This window comes from Rhinolophus sinicus, linkage group LG09, assembly GCF_036562045.2.
Source record: "Rhinolophus sinicus isolate RSC01 linkage group LG09, ASM3656204v1, whole genome shotgun sequence".
NCBI classification, from domain to species: Eukaryota; Metazoa; Chordata; class Mammalia; order Chiroptera; family Rhinolophidae; genus Rhinolophus; species Rhinolophus sinicus.
The window spans coordinates 104,997,333-105,015,318 of NC_133758.1; the positions used below are offsets into that span (position 1 = coordinate 104,997,333).

Consider the following 17,986-nt stretch of genomic DNA (forward strand, 5'->3'; position numbering starts at 1 on the left):
GATGACCCATGTTGACTTCTAATTCTGCTACCAGGCAAATCAGGGAATGTCCCTGAGACTCAGTTTGCTCTTCTGCACAATAGGGGAGATCATAACAATACCTGCTCTTTCTTTGATTGAAATAATATGTGCAGAACTAATCACTGTAAGGTATTATTATATCTTCATATATTTTTCAATGGTGAGCATAATGGTAATTCTCAAAAATGGTCCTAAACATATAATTGTATTTAGTATCTGTAATTATATATGATAGTACACAAAGCTAGGCAAATTATTTTAAGAAATATTTTCAACAATTACAATAAACATTAGTTTCTGGTTAGACCCAGTACCTAATTGGTTAAATTAACCAATAAGTCCATTTTACCGAAACACTCACTTCCTACTCATTCCAATGAGGAATGTATACTATTAATATTCAGAATAATCTGGCCCCGTTCATCCACCAGTGGGCACTCTGCCTTAATTTCTCTGTGCACATTAGCTTCTGACTGTGAAGATTTCTTGCCAGGAATTCTTGTCTTAGCTGAACGTCTTCCATTTTATGTAGTTGGTGATCCCACACATCTGGAAGGCTGGAATTAGCGACACTTCTCCTCCAGGGCTCATGAGCTCTCTCTTCCATAGAAGAATAGGTGCCGGGAAACATGCGGGGCTGGGGGAGACGGGAAAGAAAAATATTGAAGCACAAATCATTGCAGATCTTCACTTCCTGATTGCAGTTCTGGGCCTGGCTCTGTGGGCAAGTTAAAATTACTGACTGAATTAAATCTGTGGTTTTCTCTGGCTAGTCATCCCACAACAACAGTCAAGTTGAAAATAGGACCAGCTCTACACCTACCGTGTTTCCCTGAAAATAAGATCGGGTCTTATATTAATGTTTGTTCCAAGAGACACATTAGGGCTTATGTTCAGGGAATGGCATCCTGAAAAATCATGCTAGGGCTTATTCTCCGGTTGGTCTTATTTTGGGGGAAACACGGTACAATGTTTGGGTTTTCTAATTTGAAAGATGCTGTCAGCCCTTCATTGGCATCTACTCTATGGCAGTGTACAGGTCCCTGTGTTTTGGTCACTTTTCAGGGTGCTTAGCCCCAGATGGTCGGTTCTTGGGTAGGCCCAGAGAGGGCAGCAGACAGTCCCAGGCACATGAGTCTGCAGGATATCAAGGCATCAGGTGTTTGGGAAAGATGCTAACTAGAAGGGTAGCATGACAGGTGGGAGAAAGCAAGGCTTCCATGGGCAGCGGTAGACCTGACCCGGGATGCAAACTGGCTGCTCAGTTCTGCTCACAAATCCTCACCCACTTGCCTCTTCTCTCTCTCTAAAGGTTCCAAAGGAGCCAACAAAGACGGGGGAGGAGCTGCAAACTCTCGGGGCGGAAGCACACCCCCAGCCCTGGGAGATCTGTTTGCTGGTGGCTTTCCTGTGTTGCGACCAGCAGGCCAGAGGGATGCAGCAGGTAAGGAAGAGTTCAGACTGGCTGCCTTGTGAGCTTTATCTCCTTACCTTGTAGAACCAACTGGGAAAGGCTCGCCTGCCAGTAAGTGACGTGTTTTTAGTGAACCGCCATGTAGCAGGAGATCACGTATTTGGTAGTCTAAGCACTGGAAGTTTCCAAAGCACAGAATTGTTCTCGAGGGATCTTTTAAATCATAATCCTGTTTAAGTCATCCCATGGTAATAATTGAAGAATGATTTGCCATAGTGTGTAGTATTTGGTGATGGTGACTGTGGCCCAGATTGCAAAGTACAGACAGAAGGTGTAGATCACATTAGAAGATCTTAGTGACATCGCTGTGACCTCACTGGCACTGCCTGAGTCATAGCGATTCTCAGTCATTGTGTCACTTAGGTATCGCTATGTGACAAAATACCGCCAAACTTTTAACAGCCATTTATTTAGCTTACAATTTTATGCATTGGCAATTTAGGGTGGTCTTCACTGGGCTTCCTCTAGTATTTACAGGTTGGGTAGGTGGCTTGGCTAATCTTATACTTCTTGTATCTTTGGTGGCTCTGCCGGGATAACCGGCTGGATGGATCCGTATGGTTTCTCAATATCAGACTGTTCAGGGTTTGTTTTCATAGTGTTGACAGGGTTCCACCAGCAAGGACAATAGAGTATAAAGTCTCTTGGGGCTTAGTCTTGGAATTGGTGCTCTGCTACTTCCTGCTACATCCTCTTTTCCAAAGCAAGTCACAAGGCCAACCGAGACAAGGGCGGGGAAAGAGACTTCACCTCTTGGTTTGAGAGGAGCTGCAAAATCACATTTCAAAGATTATAGAATCAGGAATGAATGGATAATCAAGGCAAATTTACAACCTGTCTACCATAGTCATTTGTGTTTCAGTAGGTTTCAGATGTTTTGAAAGCATCGCATTAAAATTGAGCAAATATGTATTTATTGTGTGCAAAAAACAAAAGAAACGTTTTTCCCATTACTGTGCTCTTTAGCCAGCAAGCCGAATAACTCTACAAATCTCATTACTCTAGGGAATATCAAGCCCAAAACATTCCTGGCATAGAATCTTCTGCCATGTGACCTTGGTAACTTTCTCAATGGTCTCTGTGGCTGTTAGACATTATGAGATACCTTTGCTGGCATCACCTACTGATAAAGTCCAGCAAAGATAAGGGCTCTAGGATGCATTGAGGTCCAACTGGGACCTTCTCAGAGGCATTTCATTTCCTCGTTTTTGCTGCGAGTTTGTCGGACAAGAAAGTGCTGAGGTCATCTTGCATAAAGAGAGCTGGCGTTCTTCAAGACCCTCTTCTTTTCAAAACTTCCTGAGTTACCTCTCAAACAAACATCCTTTGGAATATGAAACTTCTTCTAGTTTTTCTTCACAGAAATAAAGATAGGAGACATAACCCCCAGGCGGGTGATAACCGGGACCAGCCAAAGGGAATCAGCAGTATTCCCACTTTTCTCTGACAGGACATAAGTGTCAGATGTTTGAGCCACTATGTTTGTGAAGACAAAAATTGATCTCTTGAGAGGAGATTGCAAACCATAATGAAGTGACTAATGACGCCTGTTACAGGGTGGAAACTCAAGGACAGAACCAGCAGGTAGATGCATGACCTGGGTGCCGTATCAGAGTAAGACGCCATGGAGCTCCTGTGTCAGAACTCTCCCATCGACCCCCTTGTCATTCAGAGAAAAGTACTTTGGCCTTTGCTATCTCTCTGACCTTCGTGCCTACTGCTCTTGCTGGCTCATGCCCAGCACTCCAGCTTCACTGCCTTCCTTGTTGTTCTGGCACAAACCAGGCACGTTGCTGCCACAGGGCCTTTGCACTGACGGCTCCCTTGGCCTGAAACACTATTCCTCAGGTGTCCACATAGCTCACTATCTCCTTCCCTGTATGTGTCTGCTCAAGTGGCACCTGATCAGTTTATCAGTGAGGCCTTACTCATCACCCATAGAAATACCCACCCTCTCACCCCATAACCCCTCTCCCTTGATTTATTCGTCTTGTATTCCTTATCACCATCAGACATATTACATATGTACTGGTTTATTTTCTGTCTTCTCCCTCTAAATGTAAAGTCCATGAAGGTAGTAATTGTGTTTTGTTCACTGCCTTAAAAATGCCTGGCTCACAGCAGGTGCTCAGCAAATATTTGTTGAATGGAATACGTGAGTGGGTAATATGGTGGCTTAGAGCCATTCAGCCCAGAAAACACAGTGCCTCGTGCTCACAGTACTTTTAGGGGCTCGTGAAAATGTTTGAATTTCCTTTTAAGTTTGGGGGAAAAAAACACACAAAAAAAACCATGAAGTTTTAGGGTCAAAGATTTTATTTGTCTTTATACCAAGGCAGTCATAAAATGTAATTTTAAATATTTTTCTTTTCCACAAAGGCAAAAGGTCCCAGGGTCTTCAAACATCAAATTGTGGCTGTGAGGGAGTGATCACTAAAATAAGATGCAGTGACTAAACATCACCAGCTTGTCCAGAATGTATATTGAGACTCCCATGCAATCCAAGGTCTTCTGGAAACACATATAGATTAAAAGAAGACTTATTTCGTCTTTCGATACCCCCCTGGCCCTAAAAGCTGATTCCTTTCTTATCAGCAAAGACTCATTGATGCCTTTCCCCACCCGCTTCTCGGTCTCCTTGTGTATTTCTGTTTGGATTTCTAAGGCTAGCATTTATGTTGTAGAGGAAAGCCTCTTCCCTTCCTTCGCTGTCACTCATGGTCGGAGCTCTCTCTGCTGGCCCCGAGCTGCCAGGCCTGCCTGGTTTCCTCACCTGCACTCCTGCCGTCCGCTCCTTCCTCTCCTGCGGGTCTCACCTTAAGTCCATGCCGCCAGCTCTCTGCTTGACCCCAGCGTGGGCATGAGCATAAGCCGGAAGAGCGTTTGTGCCACCCTTGTTTCTGCTGTCCATTGTCATGATAAAAATGGGTTTGCCTGTTTCTCATTTGGTTGGCTGCTTCGTAAACAGAGGCTCCTGTACTTTTCACTGACTCACTGTAAAGGTTTTTGAATCTTGGATACATGGTGTCCTCAATCATGGAAAAAGTTAGGGTTGGTTATTCAGGGGTTGATTCTGTGCCTCACATTTGTTATCCCTTTGAAGTTCATCCAACAACGGGGCATAGAGGGAGGCCTTGCTTTGTTTAGGGAGCTGCCTGGGTTCTCCATCTTCATCTCTGTTTACTATGGAAACAGGTTTGAGAAGTGGGAGGCAGGACTCCCTGAGCCTGGCATCTGCCCCAGACTTCACATAAAATGTCCAACGTTGGACGTGTAGGTCCTATTCCTGGAAAGGTCAAGTGGGGGCCTTCCGCTCCTGGTCATGGTCAGCCAAGCTGTTCTGGCAATGCCTACGTTAGACCCCCAGGGGGATCAAGTCAGCCAAGGGGGTCCATCAGTGCAAAGGCATTCTTTCTTCCAGAACCACCTCAAAGAACATCCTCAGCAGAGGCCTCATGACACGACTGCCCTGCCTTCAGAAGAGCCATTCCATAGCTGAGACCTATAATGAGCAGTGACTGTCACATCATAGCCAGAGGAAGGACTTCCATTGGGAAAGTCAGATACTGCAGTCCTGCCTGCTTCTGCCCCAGAGTCACCCCCACCACACCTTGCTTTGACTGCCATGGCTTTTGGCATCAAGTACCTTGGGGTATGATTTAGCACGTGGTTGGGAAAACACACTGGAGACTCATTGACTGAAAAACTCAGAACCACCAGCAGATGCTGGGGTCAAAATCTGATGTGAAAGATGTGTTTTCTGTTCTGCAGCACCCAGGAAGTGTGAGAAGCAGCCATGTTTTCAAGTGTTTTCCACATGTTTCCATGGGGATTATAAAATATAGGGGTGCTGAAATAGGGAAAAGTGTATTCCCTAGAATTTCTTTTAGGGAGAGCACTGTATTTATTAGGAAATATTTATTAGAAATATTTTGAATGCCTCCTAAGTGGAGAGTGATACTGCAAGGAAATGTGTAAGCAGTGGTTATAGAACTTCTATGCAGGAAACAGGGAGAGAAACATTTTTCTCCTTAGAGAGACAGAGGGGGAAAAGGGTAAGAACTAGCAGAATGGCAAAAGGGTACGCCAAGAGTGACAAGGCCACTCCCAGGGGGCACCCTCCACACCAGTCTTTCATGAAGTCCACCAAGCACACATGCCTACCGTGAGCAGTTGGTCATTGTTGTTGAATTCAAGAAGCATTGGATTTCCAGTTGGGGTCAATGTCATGGAGGATTTACAGGCTGAGGGAGCCAAGAGACCAGAAGACAGTGAGTCCCTTAGAAATGGGCACACATCTTTGGGAAAGGGAGCTTTGAACTTCCAGAGACCAAGGCACTGGGAGGTTCAAAGTCATTGGACCTGGATCCCCACGGCTGGGTGTGTTCAGCTGACTGTGGAGTTACCTTATATATTCAGGGAATCAGGAAGCTTCTGCTCTCAATGCAGAAACAAAGTCCTTGTTCACAGGGACAAGTGAAGAACACCTCTCTAGCTAGGAGATTCTGGTTGACATCTGTGGACCCAAACTACAGTGTTTCCCCGAAAATCAGACCTAGCCGGACCATCAGCTCTAATGCGTCTTTTGGAGCAAAAATTAATATAAGACCCTGTCTTATTTTACTGTAATATAAAACCGGGTCTTGATATGATATATATGACATGATATGATATGATATGATATGATATGATATGATATGATATGATATGATATGATACTTGGTCTTATATTAATTTTTGCTCCAGAAGATGCATTAGAGCTGATGGTCCAGCTAGGTCTTATTTTCCGGGGAGCAGGGTAGGACATAAAGGCCCACGAACCTAGTGGGTGAGTGAATGAGTGTGAGAGTGGCCCTGAGGTGAGGGAGAGCAGAGGAGGTGGGAGCAGTCCTGTGCCCCTGGCTGGGAGACCTGGAGGCTCTTGGCAGATGAGGGTGGAGGTGGAATGCACTAGGAGGGCTGGTGGGCCTGAGCGGGGCTTGTCTCAAAGGAGGTCAGCTGGGTAATGCTGGCAAGGACCTTGGGGCTGGTCCAGCCGGCCCTCTTGCTGCTGCACCTGAGGCCTCCATCCAGTTTCAGGGACAGAGCACCCGCCATGCAATTAACTCACCCACATCACGCTTGAGAACGTTGGTCATTGCCGTCCACACACTTGAGGTTTCTCTGTCCTGTTGTCGTTGAGCTAACTCAGAACTTGTCTCACTCACTTCCAGGTGGCAAGACAGGGCAGGCCCCTGGCTCCCGAGCGCCTTCTCCCCGGCTTCCCATCAAAACTATCAGTGGGCCGATGAACCCCCCAGCCTCTCCCAGGCTGGGCAATGCCTCTGAGGCGCATGGCGCTGCCAGGACAGTCCCTCCTCGCCCCAGCGTGCCCGCCCCACCTCCTCCCACCCCGCCCCCACCTCCCCCGCCCTTACCCCCACCTCTGCCCCCTTCCTCCCCCATCAAAGCTCCGCTGGTGTCCCCACTTGGCTCACAGACCAAAGGGAATGCCCCAGTAATTCCCACCCCTATGCCCTCCACACCTCCCCCTCCACCGCCTCCCCCAACCCCACCCCCACTTCCCCCGACCTCCGTTCTCAGTGACAAGGCAGCGAAGCCTCAGCTGGCCCCCTTGCACCTACCGCCCATCCCACCCCCGCTCCCTCTCCTTCCGCCTTGTGGGTACCCCGGGCTCAGTGCTGATGTTGCCAGCCCCACCCAAGATGCTCGGGAGCCTTTTGCCCCGCCGCCCCCACCACCACCACCACCACTCCCCATGTACGCCTCATGTACCCCGAGGTCCTCAGTGCCTGCATCCCCTTTGCTAGGCGCTAACAACAGCAGTGAAGCGCCACCCCCGTTGCCCCCTAAGTCCCCCAGCTTCCAGGTCCAGCCACCGAAGCCCAGCGTGCAGGCCTTGCCGGCACCGCCCGCCCCTCCGGGGTCTCAGATCTTCGTGCAGAAGAAGAGGCCCGGTCGAGGCCCAGGTAAGCGCCGCGGTTCTGGTCCAGGGTGGCGGGATCACAGGGTCACTTGACTGTTGCCGGCAATTATGGAAGTGCTAGGGCCAAGCCAGAGACCTGCTTCTATGAGCCACTTGGAAAATACCTTGGGATGTCTTAACTCTTACGATTTTGGTTTAGAACATACTATTCAGTGCGGTGAGCACAACAAAAACCTGTTGCATGTTGGAGGTATTTGTGTTAGAGACAGGAAACCAAGAGTGAGGGAGGCTGAAAGACTTGTCCAAGATCTTGCAGACCACAAGCCATTACTAGCTGTGTGACCCTGGGCAATCACTTAGCCTCTCTGTGCTTCCTTCTCCTCATCTGTTAAATGGGCATAGCAATAGATTCCCCCTCACGCGGTTGTTGGAACAGGGCTTGGCAAACACGAGATCTAGGGGAGGGTGATTTATTCTTACCATCATTGTTCAGACTCCAAATCTGCTCCCTGGGGTGGACAGGGCTGTGGGTGCCGTTTGTTTCAGAATCAGCTTTCCTGTTCAGGTTTTGGCTGGGTCAGTGCAGTCTGGCTCTCAGCCAGAATCTTCAGTGGCCCTCAGTAGATTGGATTATCATGCGGCCTTATTTTGAGCATAAACTCCAGTTGACCCAAGAAAACTGAGGGTGTGTGTTTTCAACCAGATGGTAAAAATAATTCCTTCACCTAGCCAGCAGTGATGCTTTTGGATTGAGTATATATGCACCATGAGTACGATTTCTGTGTAGTGGAGCAGCTCCATTCACTTTTGGAGTCCTTCTGAATGGAAAGCGCATCCACACATCCGCACACACCGAAGGACACACACCTGCACACACACACGCTCATCCACGAATGCAAACACGCTCATAAACACCCATATCCATACACGCACATCCCAACACGCATCCACACTGAAACACATATTCCTTGGTCTTTCAGAAAATCATTTGATGCTGAGAGTTTCTTAAAGGTATGTCTTTGTGTTAATATAAGTTCACTGTGGAGCAAATAGAAAGAAATTGAAATCACTCATAATAACATCACCCACAAATAAATACTGTCATATTTGGAAGTGTTTTCTTTCTTTTTTTCCCCTGAATATATCTATATAGTTACATGGTTAATACTATTTTGTATACGCTACTTTCTAGTCTGTTTTTATTTAATATTACACTAAACAGAATTTTGTCAAATCTTTAAAATTTATTTATAAGCATATTAATATGATAATCAGTGTATACCATATTTCTAATGTTTAGATATTGAAGTTGATGCCATTTTTCATTATTAGCAATAATGTTGCAGAGCTTTCATAACAATTGTAGTCTACATTTTCGATATATATTTTTTTAAGGTAGGTTCCTAAAAGGGAATTCCTGGTACAAAGGGCAAGAATATTGTTAAGGCTCTTAGTTACAAGAGACAAGGTTTTAATCATTCTCTTCTTAGCTGACTAGTCACTATTAGGGCCAGTGTTAGTACTCGTAAGCCCCTTTTGACACTTGTGATTGTTAAATGTTCATTGTGTTGTTAAAAAATAACCCACAATCTGAGTTCTGAGATCTGAGTTCAAATCCTGGTTTCCCCACCTCCTCCTGTGTAACCTCTTGCCAGTCGTTTTTTTTTTTTTCTTTTAATGTTCTTGACCCTTGCCCTTTTGTTATTCAACAAATGGAAATAAAAATAATAGCACCTTTCACATAGGCTTCATGTGCATAGTACATGAGCAGATGTGCCTGAAGTTCTCTGCATGTAGCTGGGCCTCAGAAACGCGGTTGCCTTTCCTTCTCTCTGACTAGATGGAGGGGCAGCTTTTCATCTAAAAGAAGAGTCAGCGGCCCCTCAGCCCTGTTAGTCTGCTTGTGGGAGCCTGCAAATCCTCGTAGAGCCTGGTACCGAGGAAGGGAAAACCAGAAAGAGGAGGAAGGATGAGATTATTTTCTTAAACAACTTAGCGAAAGCAGAGCATGGAGCATTGTTTGTCCACCCACAGTCATGGACCTGTATGCACACACCCTCCCAGGCATGGACCTGTATGCACACACCCTCCCACAGGCATGGACCTGTATGCACACACCCTCCCACAGGCATGGACCTGTATGCACACACCCTCCCACAGGCATGGACCTGTATGCACACACCCTCCAGGGCATGGACCTGTATGCACACACCCTCCAGGGCATGGACCTGTATGCACACACCCTCCTAGGCATGGACCTGTATGCACACACCCTCCCAGGCATGGACCTGAATGCACACACCCTCCCACCTTCCTGCATGACCCCTGCACCTGGCTTTGCTCAGATTCCAGCTGTGCCTCCATCAGACAGTGCAAGGTCCATGCCATGAGCTAGGGAGGGAGGCTCAGCTTGGACCTGGGCACAGAGGGAGGTGCAGTGTGGCTCATACTCGTATTGGAAGGTGGAGGCTTCACGATGTCTTTCGCAGAGGGGGTCCCCAGCAGGACTGGACTTTTAGGACTCCCTCAGTGGTTCTTGTCCTTAGAGAATGGTGCCAGTTCTTGGGGACCAACCCTAGATCCTTGAACTCCAGGCTAGATTTCTGGGCCCTGGTCACATGAGCCTGGTTTGGATTGAGGATGTGACCAAGAGGTGACAGACTTGGGGTACAGGTCAGGAGTGTGGAGTTGGGTACACAGCTGGGATGTGGGGAATTGGGGAGCAGGGGACCAGGGGCTGAGCAGATGGCTGGTAGGGACACGAAGCTGCCCTTCTGCACTGGGTCTGGAACTGAAGGGAGGGGAGGAGCCCTGATGCTGGCAGGTGGGGAGAACACCTGTACCTGGTGAGGTGCCTTGGCCTGCTCCAGGGCAGGAACTCAAGGCCGGGAGTAGATGCTTGTCTGGCCTCCTTCCTTGTGTTTTTGGATGTGAAACTCAGTTTTCCATGATTAAAATGAAGGTCGTTTCTGCTTCAGACCAACTGGGGGCGTAGGAGGTGGGGAGAGAAAGAGATTGTAATTGTGATGCAGTTACTAGTGGTGCAGTTGTCATCATTTCATGAAACGGAATGAGTAGAATACCTACCTACATTGAGGTGCCAAGCCAGTGGTCGTTAATTGCCAAACGAGTCATACAAAAAAGTCCTGGCAAAGGAGAGAGCGCCTCCCACGGGGTCATCAGAGAAGGTTTGATGAAGTAGGTGGGATTCAAACTGGGCCCTGGTGTGCAGGGTGGGTTGAGATTGACTGGAAGGAAAAACGAGAGCCTGTAATGTGGGGGAACCAGTGTGAGTAGAAAGAGGGCAACAGCAACCCCTGACAGCTTGTTCATCTAGCTCCCTCACTGACAGTTTTTCCCTCTCACAGGGCTCTGCAATGGTTCCCCTTCTGTGGGCTGTACCATCTGATGACAAGGGTTGTCATCGTCATTAATATTATTGCAGCAGCTAACATTTATTGAGCCCTTAATCCATGCCACTTGACTTAAATCAACGCATTTGACCCTCTCAACAACCCTGGGCGGTGTATGTACTATTATGATTCCCATTTGACAGATGAGGGTACTGAGGCACAAAGAGATGGAGTTATTATCCCAGTGGGAGAACTGGGATTCAGTCCCAAGCAGGTTGCCCTTTTACTCACCGTATCCTATTACACCCACAGAAGGGTGAAAGGTGAGTATTGAGTCTTGGGTGTAATAGGATATGGCCATCCCCATTCCTGTATCTGAATACACTGTCATGTTCTCTGTAAGGGACCAGTGGGGGAAAGTTAAATCCACCCCCGGCACCTCCTGCAAGATCACCCACCACGGAGCTTTCAAGCAGGAGCCAGCAGGCCCCAGCCTGGACCCCGACACAGCAGCCCGGGAGTCAGCTGCGGAACGGAAGTCTGCATATTATCGGTGAGTGAGGCCACCTGCTGCCAGGCTGGCTGCCAGTGAGGCAGTGGTTTCCCCGGCCCCTGAAGACAGTTTGCCAGCCCGTGGTGCTGTCATTTTAGGGTGCATGTTTTGCAGGAACAGGGGGTTCACTGTTATACAGAACAACCTACAGGTTGTGTTAAATATAGGGTTTCTCTTGAGGCTTTCTGGGGGGTTCCAGAACCCACTCTCCAACCTTTTGATTGAGCTTAGAAAAAGGGAAGAAAACTAATGTTTAAACTGTGTGTGTGTGTGTGTGTGTGTGTGTGTGTGTGTCTCCATGGAGAAATCCATGTGTAAGGCTAAAAGAACAGGGTGATTTGGACAAGGTGAGTGGATGGACGAAAGGCCCAGTAGGCAGGGGGATAATTAGGGCAAAAAATATGGATCAGGAAGAAGAGTCACCTGGAGTCAGATGTGACCAAAAATCTTTGGGGGTTGAGCTACTGTGAGACTTACAGCCTAGATCACAAAGCATGGACTCAACCCATGAAAGAGCCAGAAGCCCCCTCTCCTCTTGCCATCAAGAGCTCAGGACAGAACCCATTTGCTTTGGGGAGCCCAGCTCCCCAACTGGACACAAACCATGCTCCTTCCCACCAGCCAGGCTGAGGACTCCTGTTCTGCCCACCAAAGATGTCCCCAGGAGCTCAGGAGTGGTTTTAGGCCCCAGGGACTTTGCTGGTCCTTTGGTGCTGCCAGGTTCCCCACCTCTGACTCTGGACCCTGGGCACTTCTATTCCCCATTGGTTGAAGTAAGTTGGGGTGGGTGATGGGGAGAGTCTGTTGATTTCACTTTTCTTAATTCCCCTTGTCTCAGCTAAACAATAACAATTGAGACATGGATGGATGTCTTGGGGGGAATAGCCTTGCCATTAAAACCCTTGCACCAGGCATGCAAACCTGTGTACTCCTGGAAATTATCAAAACTTGGGTCATCACAGTAACCAAAGTAACTTTGCCATTTCCTGTGTGTGCAGAGGACTTTGAGTCTAAATTCACATTCCATTCTGTGGAAGACTTTCCTCCTCCGGATGAATATAAACCATGCCAGAAGATTTACCCCAGCAAGATCCCTAGAAGTAAGTGCCACCTCGATAAGACTCCTGATTTTCCCTGACCCTCCAGAATTTGATGCTTGGTGCGCATTGATTGGGTACAGGCTGTCTAAAGGATAGCATTATGATTTCACTGCAAGAATACAATGATGCTATTCTTACTTCTGGAATTTTCAGAATATGTATTTGTCCCAATCACCAAGGTTTCATTTAGAGGCATTTGCAGAATACCAAAGTTAATTGTTTAGCATCAGATTTGGGTGCCTGAACTTACCCCTTGTCTCTCCCCTCTCTGAGGCTTTTGACTAGGGAGCTAACCACGCCAAGCAAACTGGCATGCAGGAACTGTGCATTCATAGCTGAGGAAGAACCCGAAAACCCCCAGTTCAGAACTCTGACACCATGAAACTGTGAACGACCTTAGGCCAATGGCTCTCAACCTTGGCTACACATTAGAAAGACCTAGAGACCTTCAACATCCCAAAGGCCAGGCTGCACCCAGACCAACCAAATCAGAACGTACAGCCGGGGCCAGGGCGTCGGTACTTTTGAAAGCTGCCAGGTGATTCCAAGGTCCATCCAGGGCTGAATGTCTCAACCCAGTGAGACCGCCTCCTGCTGACTTCATTACGTGGCCAGGCTCCAAGAGAGGCCTTCAGTCCACTGAGCTGTTCAGCTCTAAGGGTGGAAGAGGCAGAGGCTTGTCGGCCTGGCCCTCGGGGCCAAAAGGCCAGTGAGGAAAGTAGGAACTCAGGAAGCAAAGTAAAGTAAAGTGGGGTGTTGACCACATAGTGACATTCCCTGTGAGTTAACATGAGCCTATTCTTGTTTGGGGCTCAGCCCATCCAAGTGGGCAGAAGGGGACAGAGTCAACAATATGGAGTGAGGGTCGATGTGTTCCCCAACCCCAATCCCAGACTTCTGTGAACCAGCAGGGAAAATCATCCATGTCCGGGCTCAGCCCCAGACCAGGAACCGGGCTGTTTGAGCCTGTCCTTACAGAGGGACCTCGGTGATGTCCCTTCGCCAGTGTTCAGCTTCCTGCTGAGCAGACCCACGAGTACAAGGCTGTTCCCTGCTCGGGTCACAGGTCCTCTTGGAGTCAAGCTGGGGCACATCTTTCTTTGCTGGCCTGTGGGATTGCACATTTAGAGAGAAGTAACCATGTGTGCTTTTAAAATAATACGTGAAGACTACTTCTCTGAATTAAGAGAAAGGAAAAACAAGAGAAGGATAAAGAAGGACAGAGGGAAATCACGCCCACCTATGGTTTAAATAGACCATGATGCTTGGGAGGAGAGAGGTGCTGTGTCAGGCGCCTGTTTCTCCTCAGGTCAAGTTCAGCAGATGGGCATGTACTTCCCACTATGCACCAGGCTCCATGCTGACACCAGAGACAACAAGTGTAAGAAACAAGGTCCCTACCATCAAGCACCTACCGTGCGCACACCAGAGACAGAAGTGAGAAATCAGCTAGGTCACAATCACTGATCGTTTAAAGTGCTTAGGTCACCACAATGGGCGTGAAGGTGGCATGGAGGATGGGACCTGAAGGCATAGAGAGAGGTGACATTCTAAGCACGATGGTGCTTGGGGCCTTGGGGAACTACCAGCAAGTCCCACGTGGTCTATAAGGACACAACCTGCCTGCAGGGAATAAGCCACACAAGCTGCTCGAGGTGTTAGGTTTGGTGGGGCAGAGTGTCAGTACATAACACCCCTTTCCCATCATGTGAAATGTTCACCAGAGCAAGACAAAGGAAGATCCAAGTGTCAGTGTTTTTATTGGAGGACACGGCTTAGGTGTGCAGTGACGCAGACTCCCCAGTACTGCACTGCAGTGAGGCTCACCGCCTCACCCAAGTGGGGTGACTTACGAGTGAGGAGACCAGTTGGCCCTTCTCCTGCAGCCACAGCGCCTACCTCACAGAGCGTCCTGTGTGGCCCTGAGAGCAGAGAATAAATACTCCTCCGCAAACACACAGCTTCAAAGAGAGGACCCAGGAGGGGCCAGAGTGTGCGTGGCTAGTTCCCTCTCAATTCACCAGCAAAGAGGGTAAAGGGAGGCCAGGAGTGTTACCCTACAGGAGGTACCTACATATGAAAAGAAGACAAGGAGATGTGTTCCCGCCTAACAGGAAGGACTTTTCATCCCTTCTAAGGCTTGGGAACTTGAACCTATTAGCAGAGAAGAACTGTCAGTAAAATGCTAAACAACACCCCTAGTGCTATAAGTGATAATGCTGTAAGTACTACAGTACTGTAAGTGATACCGCTATAAGTACTGTAATACTGTGATACCGCTGCAAGTACTGTAGTACTGTAAGTGCTACTGCTGCAAGTACTGTAGTACTGTAAGTGATACTGCTATAAGTACTGTAGTACTGTAAGTGCTACTGCTGCAAGTACTGTAGTACTGTAAGTGATACTGCTATAAGTACTGTAGTACTGTAAGTGCTACCGCTGCAAGTACTGTAAGTCATACTGCAGTGAACCACCTCAGATGTGCCTCGCACTGTCCTATGTGCTTTGCGTATCATAAGTCCGAAGAAAGTTTACAGGTAGGGAAAAGGAGGTCCAGACAGGCCAACCTTTAGACTCAGGAAATTCTAATCTAAACTTACTGCGTTTTGAGTCCATCATGCCCAGTCTCATCCCTGAGAATAGAAGAAAAGCTATGCCCACACAGCTCACCAGGAGGGCGCAGTTGGCAATCTGTGCTGTGTTCCTCTCATCTCAAAGAAATGTTCAAATCAGTTCCCCTCACCAAAAAAGAATCTACTCAGGTAGACGCCATTTAAAAAAAAAAAAAAAGAAAACCTATTAAATGAACGGACATCCGACAGACCAGAAAGGGCATTTGCAATTTCAAAAATAAGATATCCTTTTAAATTGGTGTGGCACTGGCAGATATAGAATACTTCCATAGCCTCCTAGCACAATTAAATTACCATGTTCCAGCCATCCCCGTGAGCCATGCGGTAGAACCTTGTTAATTATATTAGTGTGAGTGATATGGGCCATGCCTGTCCGATTACATTTCTCCTTACAGTTTTCTTCCTGCTCACCATTGACTCGGTTCCCCAAGATTAGAGTGCTGCATAGTCTGGGAGACAATGCTGGTTCTGTCAGATGAGTGTGTTTTCACACTCTTTTGTGGCAGTTCTCGGCCTCTGCCTCCTCCGGCTTGCTTGCTTTCTCTCCTTCTGACACACACACAGCACACAGATACCCTCAGGCTTAGGTAGCTCTTTTGTTTTATTTAACTTTCAACTGTGGTTTAAAAATACATGACATGAACTTTGCCATCCTAACCATCTTTAAAGTGTGTAGTTCAGTAGTGTTAAGTACATCGTGCAAACACTCTCCAGAACGCCTTTCATTTTGCAAAACTGAAACTCTGTGCCCATTAAACAACTCCATTTTCCCCTCACCCCAGCCCCTGGCAACCACCATTCTACTTTCTGGTTCTATGAGCTTTACTACTCTTGGAATCTCCTGTAAGTGGAATCATACAATATTTGACTTTTTGAGACTGGCTAATTTCACTTACCATAATGTCCTCATGATTCAGCCATGTCATAACAAGTGTCAGAATATAATTTCCTTCCACTTTAAGGCTGAATAGCATTCCATTGTATGTATATACCACATTCTGTTTATCCATTTACCCACCAGTGGACACTTGGGTTGCTTCTATCTTTTGACGGTTGTGAATAATGCTGCTACGGACATGGGTGTACAATTATCTCCTTGAGACCATGCTTTCAATTCTTTTTATATACTCAGAAGCAGAATTTCTGGATTATATGGAAATTCTATTTTTAGTTTTTTGAGGAACCACCATACTGTTTTCCATTTTCCACTCCTATCATTTTACAGTCCCATCAACAGTGCACTAGGGTTCCAGTTTCTCCACATCCTCGCCAACACTTGCTTATTTTCTGGGTTTTTTGTTTGTTTGTTTTTATAGTAGCCATCTTGATGGGTATGAAATGGAATCTCATTGTGGTCTGACTCCTATTTTTAAATAGAGTTACTTTACAGTTCTAGCAAAACTACCCACAGTTATTTCCATTAGCAAAGAAAATACTCCACCTGGTGCTGCAGGAACTGTCACAGTACTGGGTGGTGCATGTCATCAAATCAAAGGATTAGTTGTCCCAAGGCTGAGAGAATCAGTAGACACTGCCCTTTGTGGAGGGCAGTTGTGCAGTAATGGCCTCTGCCCTGTACTTACCTTACTCACACTTGATATATTGTTGACCACACACCTTCATAAGCTGTCTTCCAGCATCCCACTCTTACCACTGTTCCTGTCTTTCCAGATGACTCTGAATCCACCAAGTTCCTATGACTCTGAACCCACAGAGATGCCATAATATCCTCTTTGACCCACTCTGGCCCCTGGGCCATGTCTCTGCTCCTCTTACAGCCAACACCATCTCCACTTCCTCTCCTCCTGTCCTTTCAGGCATTCTCCTGGCCGTGCCATGGAAAGAGCCCTTAGCACGGCCACCAGTGGACCTCCACATCACCAGATCCACTGGTCAGAAGCAGTAGCCACAGTCCATCACTCTCTCCTTCTCAGGCACTTCTTTGCTTACGTTTTCTGACCGCCCTCTCTTCACTCTCCCCTCCCACTGCATGCTCGCTGCTGCCCCATTTTTTGTTACACCAAAAACTTTCCAGTCATCTTTGACTTCTTTCTTTCTCTTCTGCTCTCACATCCTCCTTTGAAATGATTTCTCTCAACTCCTCTGCACTCACACCCTGACCTAAGCCACTGTCACCTGGATGCTTCAGGAACCTGCTCCACACCGCGGCCCGAGTGATTCTTCTAAAGTCCAAGTCCTGTCATGCTACCCTCCGCTCAGAGTCCTCCGGTGAATTCCCATCTCTCTCCAAGTCTGTTAGAAATGCCTATCATGGCTCATGAGACCTACATGAACTGCCTACCACCACCACCGTTCTCCCCTACCTCGCTTTGTTCCAACAGCACGGACCACCTGCAGTTTGTAGAATGTTCCAAGCACACTGCTGCTCTGGCTCTTTGCACCTGCTGTTCCTTCTCTGGGACACTTACCCTATGTATCCACAAGACTCCCTCTCTGCCTCCATTGGGTCTTTGATCAAACGGTACCTTATCAGAGAGGTCTTTTCTGACCACTCCATATAAAATAGCCACCCTTCCTACCTCATCACTTTTGTTCTCTTCATGCTGCTTTATCATTTTCTTCAAATCATTTATCACTTCCTGACATCTTATATATGAACTGCTCCTGTCTGTTTCCCCCAGTACAGTATAAGGCCCCAGTGGGCAGGGACAGCATCCATTTTTATTCACTGGTCTATCTCCAGCTCCCAGAATGGGGCCAGGCACACAGACACTCAATAAATACTTGTTGAATTAATGAATAAAAATGTCCACACATATAAACATTGCCAAACCATTTACAGAACAACAAATTTGAAAACAGCACAAATCTCCAAGAAGGAGGTTAAATAAATTAAGGCAGAGACATGGGAGGAAATGCTATACCTCTATTAAAATAGTGTCGTTGAATATTTAGTGACATGGGA

At 47.3% G+C, this 17,986-nt stretch overlaps 1 protein-coding gene across 2 annotated transcripts in view; it reads left to right on the forward strand.

The window, feature by feature from the left end:
* Positions 1-17,986, forward strand: part of WIPF3 (WAS/WASL interacting protein family member 3) — an 80,102-nt gene that overhangs the window by 55,930 nt on the left and 6,186 nt on the right. For both annotated transcript variants that reach the window (XM_074340929.1, XM_074340930.1), the window contains exons 4-7: positions 1,334-1,465; positions 6,709-7,464; positions 11,178-11,327; positions 12,326-12,427. In XM_074340929.1, the coding sequence (XP_074197030.1) occupies positions 1,334-1,465; positions 6,709-7,464; positions 11,178-11,327; positions 12,326-12,427 (1,140 nt within the window). The remainder of the gene's footprint in view (positions 1-1,333; positions 1,466-6,708; positions 7,465-11,177; positions 11,328-12,325; positions 12,428-17,986) is intronic.